Source organism: Sinocyclocheilus anshuiensis, unplaced genomic scaffold (genome assembly GCF_001515605.1).
Source record: "Sinocyclocheilus anshuiensis isolate Anshui unplaced genomic scaffold, SAMN03320099.WGS_v1.1 scaffold1136, whole genome shotgun sequence".
Lineage (NCBI taxonomy): Eukaryota > Metazoa > Chordata > Actinopteri > Cypriniformes > Cyprinidae > Sinocyclocheilus > Sinocyclocheilus anshuiensis.
The window spans coordinates 568083-577354 of NW_015548521.1; the positions used below are offsets into that span (position 1 = coordinate 568083).

General features: G+C 38.4%; 1 protein-coding gene across 1 annotated transcript in view; it reads left to right on the forward strand.

The window, feature by feature from the left end:
- Positions 1-8622, forward strand: part of LOC107656814 (5-hydroxytryptamine receptor 7-like) — a 45240-nt gene extending 36618 nt beyond the window's left edge. Inside the window, exon 2 of the mRNA XM_016444761.1 lies at positions 7844-8622. Coding sequence (XP_016300247.1) covers positions 7844-8591 — 748 coding nt within the window. The 3' untranslated portion in view covers positions 8592-8622. The remainder of the gene's footprint in view (positions 1-7843) is intronic.
- Positions 8623-9272: the final 650 nt, after the last annotated feature.

Here is a 9272-nt window from a genome sequence, read left to right on the forward strand (position 1 = left end):
GTGTATGTTTAATTCATACTCGAAGCCGGAGGGCGCTCTCGTGCAGAAAGTCCATAACAGACTCATAGAAGGAATGACTTATGACGTGCTGGAAACCCTAATATGAACAAAAGCATCCGGCTATCTATCGCTGTAGCTGAGCTGAATAAAAAGCAGAAAAAAACATGAAGACAGTAAACACACGATTGCGAAAATATACGGTTTATGTGTGTTTTTCAAGTTATGTCCAGGTAATAAATAAACTTTATGAATAATGCAATACTGATTGACATATCATTTAGTAGCCTATAGAAACTATAAATTTCCTGCCTTATTCTGTTATAAAAATGGGTAAAAGGTGCTTGTAGTAGCCTTTATAAACCGATCATAAAATTGTCATTAGGAAAATATTGAACAAAAATATTATAGCCCCTTGCTGCAGTTAACCTTACTTCCACAAGCTACAAACAGCAATATAAACAACAGCTGTGCATGCTCTCTTCATGCAGTTATTGTATAATAATAATAATTTAGTAATATAAGTATACAAGCACACCGCTCCGCTGAGAACTGCACTTACCGGCAGACGCGGACGTTATGAAGGCATCCTGGTAGTGCGCTACATTAAAGGTGTCTGAACATGAGGGATAGTCCCTGATGAGATCGTCAGGTGAAAGGTCATCATCATGTGGATAATTTTATTTACGACTAAATTATAATTCATTCATTTTACTAATAGTTAGATTGGGCAGGCCTTCACAAAATGGTGCTTAATTACAAAAAAAAATAAAATAATTTGCTTTGACAAAAGGGCACTTTAGGCATCAAGGGGAAAGGGGCAGGTGCTCAAGCACCCATCGCACGCCCCTCTGCATGTGCCTGGTGGAGCATTTGAAGCAGGCAGGGACTTCGCACAGCTCCAGTGATATGTTGAAGATCTGTGAAAAGATGGGGGCTAGCTGGTCAGCGCAGGTTTTCAGACAGGCTGGTGTGACACCGTCTGGTGCCTTTCTTGTTCTTTCTGAAGACCTGATGCACATCATCTTTACTGATCTGAAGTGCAGGTGTGGGGGAGAGGGGGTAGCTGGAGGTGTTAACGTTTGTGTACAGAGATGTTCAGAGCGGGTGTGGGGTGTGAGACCGGTTTCAACCTACAATCAAACTCATTCAGGTCTTCAGCAAGTTGTTGATTCACCTCAGTGCTGGGGGATGGTGTCTTGTAGTTTGTAATGTCTTTCAGGCCTTTCCACACTGAAGCCGTGTCGTTGGTGGAGAACTGATGTTCTAGCTTTTTAGCATAGTTCCTCTTAGCCACTCTAAATCTCCTTATTCAGTGTGTTTCTGGCCTCATTGTTCAAGACCCTGTCACCCTTTCTGTAGGCATCCGCTTTGGCCTGGCGAAGCTGTCTGAGTTTTGCTGTGAACCATGGTTTGTCGTTGTTGAATGTTAAATAAGTCCTGGTAGGAACGCACATGTCTTCACAGAAACTGATATAGGATGTTACAGTCTCTGTGAGCTCGTCCAGATCTTTGGCGGCAGCTTCAAAAACACTCCAATCAGGGCAGTCGAAGCAGGCTTGTAAATCCCGCTCTGCGTTATGAGTCCATCTTTTTACAGTCCTTAATACAAGCTTAGCTGCTTTCAGTTTCTGCCTGTAGGTCAGTATAAGATTAACCAAACAGTGATCAGAGAGGCCCAAAGCTGCTCATGCGACAGAGTGATATGCATCCTTTATTGTGGTGTAACAGTGATAGGGTGACCATACGGGCCATTTTTATGGGACGCGTCCTTGCCAGGATTTCTATATTGCCTAAAATATCCAGGTTTTGGCTGTCTGCACTGCAGTGGCAGCAGCTTCAAAAATACTCCAATCAGCGCAGTCCATCTTTTTACAGTTCTTACTACAGGTTTAGCAGATTTAAGTTTTTGCCTGTATGTTGGAAGAAGATGAACCAGGCAGTGGTCAGAGAGTCCTAAAGTTGCTCTGCCCTTACAGAAAAACCACATGAACTTCACATGTGCAAATCACATGTTAAAATCACATGTTAAAATCACATGTGAAATATGTGAAACACATGTGAAACTCATGAAGTGAGTAGAATGGCTTACAGTTGATGAAGAGTGCTTCTAGATCAGGAGAGCACATCTTCTTTAACACAGTTACATCTGTACACCACCTCTCATTGATGTAGAAGCATGTCCCGCCGCCACTCGATTTCCCCGCTGATTCTGCATCGCGATCTGCTCTGAACAACTGGAAGCCCGGCAGACTTAACACGCTGTCCGGAATGGCATCATTCAGCCAGGTTTCTGCGAAACACAGAGCAGCAGAGTTTGAAAAATCCTTATTTGTCCGGGAGAGCAGAAGAAGTTTGTCCATTTTTTGTTCTTCCACATTTGCACACATTCGCTGGTCAAAAACCCCGTAACTACATTTGAGTTTGACAAAAAGCAACTGAGTGAGCCTCATCACCTAGGTAAAATATATTTCTAAGACATTTCTTCTTTGATTTTTGATTGCTGATACACTTAATTTATTAACATTTAATCATATTATATGGTCACATGGTTAATTCATGTTTACTGTTAATATGCACGCATTCGCTAGCTAGCTAATTTTTGAATGTAATGTACTTGCTGCTCAACTTCACATGCATAAACATAGTAAAACATAGTTTTACTACAGTAATGTTGTAGTAAATAAAAAAACATTACAGAAACAGAACACTGTGAAATCCTTATATTTTATCATGCAAAATGTAATATATATATATATAGATCTGTTCCGATGAAGAAACAAACTCATCTACATCTTGGATGGCCTCCCAGATAGCATGCGAATGTGGGCCACTTAAAGCAATGATATGGCACTGCTGGCCTTCTTATGTGAAACAATAAATAATGTGTTTTTTGAACCTTAAACCACATAAACACGTTTCATTATACCAAATACACAAAATAATGTTCTTTTTAGCAGCATCATATGACCCCTTTAAAACTTATCTGGGCCAGTTTTGGCAAAGATATGGCACAGTGAGCACTGACCTGGCCTTCTTATGGCCTGGACAAAATGGATGTAAGCCTAAAGTGGCCCAGTGCCAACCAAATGTGAGCCACCTATTGCAAAAATGTGGCACAATTGACAAAGGCTAATCAGGGTGTAAACCAAATGTGGTCCACATATGTTCCAAATATACGGCACAGTCAGCATTGGCTAATCAGTGTGTAAGCCCAGCTTGTCCCACATTTGACATGGCAAATATGCCCCATATTATAATGCATTATAAAACAGATGAGGGCCACTTCTGGTTTGGATGTAGCACTTGACATTGGCTAATTGAAATGGAAGTGTGAAATTGTAAATATGGCCTAACAGAATTTGGCTACTTTTAGTAGGATGCAACACAGTTAACTGATGCAGGGTGATCTGGATATGAGTCTTAAGAAGGCTACATACGCAGCAATTAATTTTTTGAAGCATGCTTTTAATGGCAGCTTTTTTATGTGTGTACTGTGCAGCATTAAAACAGAAGTGCACTATAATGATAGCTCTTACTGTCATGGTTTCTGTTAATTTGGACTTTGTTTTCCTTTTGCACCATTTCCCTTGTTGTGTTGATTGTATTATTCTGTTCAGATGTGACTAGTTAATTATCCTTGTTTGGTCTGACTGTCTGAGTACATAAGTTCCTGTATGTTCACTTTGGGTTTGTCTGGTCTTACGTATGTCTACATGTCTTAAATGTTGCTGTGCTACATTGTGTTTGTATTCACCCTTGTTGGATTAAACACTTATGATCTATAACCGTTCATCTTCGTCGTGAGCTCTTTAACACAGCATAGCCATGACACTTACAGACTTACTGTGCAGGTAGAGTCTGAGTGAGAAGCATTTAGGTTCAAACTTGTGAAGAACTGTTTTTAAAGTATTGGAATGTGTCTTTGAATACTTATCTGTGACATTTGGATTGCTGCTTGTGCAAAACTTGAGTCGGGATGATTTTACCAAGTAGGACACATTTCTGGAACTTATTTGAACATTTAGGGAGGACATTTTAAAATTTCCCTTTACAATATGTTGAGTATATGCATAACTCACTTAAGGCTTAGTGTGGCCCAGATAATATATATTTATGCTTTATTTGGCTCATTATTAGCTAAAATGTGGCTGTGCAGTGGCCACATTAGGGCCACTTTTGGTTTATTTGGCTGGCTTACATGTGACAATGCTAAGGCTTACTTGAGGCCCAAATCTGGCAAAGAGGACCAGACTGCCCAAATGCCATTATCTGGATCTGGGCCAGAATTAAAATAAATGCGGCCCAGATTTGGGCCAGTTCTGTTTTGTTTTATTTATTTATTTGTTTGTTTGCTGACATGCGGCCTTCCTATGGCTTGCTTGTGGCCCAAATTTGCCAAACAGGAGTGGACCACCCAAATGCCATCATTCTACACAGTATGTGAGCTGGAGCAAGGTGTTGGATCTGGGCCAGAATTCAAATCAATGTGGCCCAGATCTGGGCCAGTTCTGCTTTATTTGGTTTATTCACATTGGGCCTTCCTTTGGCTTGCTTGTGGCCCAAATCTGGCAAACATGAGCGGACCGCCCAAGTGGCAAAAATTTTGCACCTAAAGAAATCAATGGCACAGTTAACAAACGTGTTTTTAATGTATATTCACATGAGATCCATATAGCCTGATCCTCTTCTAGCCTTATTTGCACCTTCAGTGGACCTCATAGGTCTCTCACAAGCCTTTTTTTTTTCATTTTTAAGTGAAAATTGAACATGTTGTTCAAAGGATTGCATGGAAAGGTCAGACTGCATTTTCCATATGACCTAGAATCATGATTAAAATTATTCTGGCCTTCGAATCCCCTCTGCCCTCAGTGTTATTACATAAATAATGGCTATGTTATTTATATGACCCAAGGACCTCTACCCCTGGGAATCATAAACCAATGGGTGTTTGACTGCTAAGCCGCTTAAAGGGAAGTTGGAATCATTTACTTTATGCAGCTGATGGGGCCTGAGCCAGAGCTGGTGACATGGAGAATCAGATCTGTATGCTGGAGCTGTCACTGCATATGGAGGATATAACGCTTCAGGAATTTTATTTCAACCTTGTACATGTCTTTACTCTGTCAAATCACTGGTTTAATTTACAGTACTTGTGTAGTGAGGAGTAATATCAAACACATCATATATCATAAACCCACAGGGCAAAATGTCAAAGATAGTTACTGGACTTTAGCACTAACAAACTCATAGTGTCAATTAAATCTGTGTTTAGGTCTGGAAAGTGTTCACGTATTTGTTGCACAGGAAATGAACATAAAATGGTAAAAAGGAGACTACATGGGAAATGAAGAGGCTAATTTTCTTTAGTGAAATGTATTACATTATTTAGATTTTCTGCACAATCAAATGCTAAAAATAATGCTAAAAAGTCAGGATCAGATTTGTTTTGTTCTGTTTGAACACACCAAAAAATGCACACATGAAATATTGGTCTAAGCTGAAATTATCATATAATTTTATCTTGAAGCTTCCTCAAAAAAAAAAGTCCATTACTATACATAGCTTTGTCATGGACAATGGTGAATATAAGGAAACATCTTACAGCTGAATGCCACAATTGACCAACAAGAATATTCCATAGAGCTGTGTAATAAATGAAAATATTCCATTCCTGGACGTGATAATGCTGATTTAGAAACCACTGATTTAGAGTTCATTCGGTGAGGGATTCATCAGACTGATTCAGTAAAAGGAACTTAAAAGGACTGTCTCGAAAGAGTCATTTATTACTGAATCAGACTACATTAACTGCACCGAAAAGACTTGATTTATTTTCACTTGATTGACTAAAAGGAACTGTTCATGAATTGTTCTCCACAGGAACAAATGAGTCTAATAAATCAGTTCTTTTAGTGAATCAAAAACATACAGAGCACATACCTGCATTTGGCATTATGGTACATTTTATTTGCCTGATTAATGTTTAGTTATAAATCACTTTTGTTTATCATTTGTAAGTCACTTTAAATAAAAGTGTCTGCTAAATGATATGTACATGGTCATCTTTTGCTATATCCAATATCATATCTGGACTTATACTAACTGTGTACAGCTCTGTTGTGCTTTGTTGGTTTCAGTACGACCCCAGCGATAGTGGAAACTGCACAGAGATTAAATTGAGATCTTTATGGAAAGCACGTTCTTGCATAAGTGTCTCCTGGGGGCAGGGGTCAAGGCAATGAGAATCCTTCATCAAACCTTCAAGAGTTGAAATCTTCTCTTTAAATGTGGTTCTTTAACCACAACAGATGCAATGGTGGCATCAAGGTCAATTTCCTCCGCAGCAGAAGTGGCAATAATATAATTCATCTCTTTTTGCTTCATGCATTTTTCTCAAATCCACCGTTTCTGCTCATCAACTCGGCTCAAGTGGGTGCTGATTGGTTCAGACAAATGCAATCTGTGCCACCCTCTCATCGCGCTTGTAGTATGCCCCTGATGTGAACTTAATTTCTTTAAAATGCTCAATGTCTTGCTTCATTCTGATTTGCCTCTCAATCATCTTGTAGAGTACCACCTATTGTCTTATTGAGCAGAATTGTAGAAAAACAAGCTTGAGGCGAGTTCATGCATCTGCAGTATATAATGATTTTGGTAAAGAATTTGCTCTTGTAATTTATACACTTTGTGACATACACTCTTAAAAGTAATGTTCTTTATTGGGATCTGTGGTTCTCATTAATATCCATGAAACCGTTTGCACACACGGTTCTATATAATGGAAGAAGGTTCTTTAGACTAGTTCTTCACACTAAGAGAAAAACGGTTCTTATAAGAACTGTTTCACGAAAGGTTCTTTGGGGAACTCAAATTGGTTCTTTAATAATTGTTAAAGTTAAATTTTTTTTGTCATTGTTTACTCACCCTCATGTTGTTCCAAACCAGCAAGGCTTGCTTTCTACTGTGGAACACAAAAAGAGATGTTGATACTGAACGTTTAAGTTGTTAGTCAATGAAAATCTTTTCCTCTGACTGTCAAATTTCATTGGTGTGTAAATTTGGTGCATCACATTCAGCGAAAATAGTCACATGAATCAATGCAATTTGGCATCATTGATGTCAAACCTGGTCTGACATGTTTGGATGTGCCATATTTAATATACTTGCAAACAGAGCGAGGTTTGAGAGCTGTGGTGAAGAAAAAGATTAACATTGAATTGATTTAAATTTAAATGTAATAATTTCAGAAGAACTGGAATGTAGCGCATAAGAATGGACTATGATTTTATGGTGTTAAACATCAGATTTTGACTAAACATCTTTTGAGTTTCATGGAAAAATGTCATACAGGTTTGGAACGGTCAGTGTTAGTTTTGTTCATTTACTATCATAGCTAATATTATGAATTAGCTTTTATTTTTATTTTACTTGTAGTTTTATTTTTAGTAATTTAGTTCTGAAATTCTAAAGTTCTAAATAGTTTTTTTCTTTTTTATAGAAAGGAACTATTTGGAATATAATAGTTATACTGTTGTAAACTATTATAATGTTTTTTTTATTTATTTATTTTTTTTTATTTTGGTTAGTAATTTTAGTACTTAAACTTATTTCAGTTAGTTGCCAAGGCAAATTTGAATTTAATATCTGTTTGATTTTCAGCTTTATTTCTGTTAATATAATAGTTTTAGTTAAAGATAACCACAGTGGGAAAGACGTGAGAAATGATGTCAATGATTTAGCAATTTCATTTGGCAATGCTAGTATTCCAAAATCACAAACGTCAGCTTTACTGTAATTCAAAAATTTTTATCATAATGTCTTATAGCTATTTGTTTGATTGCAGGTATCTTGGCATCACCCGCCCTTTGACCTACCCTGCTCGACAAAACGGCCAGCTGATGGCAAAGATGATCTTTGGTGTGTGGCTCGTGTCCGCCTCGATCACCCTGCCGCCATTCTGTGGTTGGGCGAAGAACGTTAACACAGCTGGCGTTTGTCTAATCAGCCAGGACTTCAGCTACACCATCTACTCCACCGCCGTGGCCTTCTACATCCCCATGATCGTCATGCTCTTCATGTACTACAAGATCTTCAAGGCCGCCAGAAAAAGTGGCGCCAAGCATCGTTTTACCAACTTCCCACGTCGGGATCGTCTGGAGACCGTCGCCAGCGAGGCTCTCAGGATGCAAGGCCTAAAACCCCAACACACGCCTGGCGTAGCCGAGGAGTGCGCTGCTCTTTCACGCTTGCTCAGCCGCGAGCGACAGAATATCTCCATCTTTAAGCGAGAGCAGAAAGCAGCTACGACATTGGGTGTGATAGTTGGAGTTTTTGGCATTTGTTGGCTGCCGTTTTTTATTCTATCTACAGCGAGACCATTTATATGCGGGGTCAAGTGTAGTTGCATGCCAATTTGGCTGGAGAGGACGCTGCTGTGGTTTGGATATGCCAACTCGCTAATGAACCCCTTTATTTACGCTTTCTTCAACCGGGACCTGCGGTCCACATACAGAGACCTGCTCCGCTGCAGGTACCGGAACATAAACCGCCGACTGTCGGCTGTAGGTGTGCATGAAGCACTGAAGGTTTAAAAGGATGTGGTTTGGTCTGGATTTGGTTTGCACACAGTTCAGACAGGACTGAATCACGATCAGTCGAGTAAGACTTTGAAGCCAAACAATGTGCACTGATACATCCGCTTATGGGATTTTTTTAGGGACGGTGTGAACAAAAGACAGAACCACAGCCTCATACTTATTCAGAACACTCATATTTCAGTTTCATTCAGATATTTGGTCATATTCAGCACGGATTATTGAGACGTGAGTAAAACTTCGATAATTGAATTTATCGTCAAAACCCATAAAAATACAAAATAATATATTTTATTTTTATTTTTTTTATGTTATGTATATACATAACATTACTGTTAAAAGTTTGGGGTCTGTAAAAAATGTTTGAAGAAATTACAGTTTTTATTTATTTAATTGCAAATTAATAAATCTAATATCTTTACTATTTAAAAAAATTATATTGTTTTGAAATTTCTATTAATCAAAAAATACTGGAAAATAAATGTCAAATATTCAAGAAGCACAACTGAATCAAGACTGGAATAATGGCAGCTGAAAATTCAAAGAGAAACATTTTAATATATTAAAACAGAAAACAGCTATTTTACGCTTTTTCACAACATTACAGTTTTTTTTTTTTTACTGTATTCTGTATTCGTTTTCTGTATTACTCTGTATTTCACCAAATAAATGCAGCCT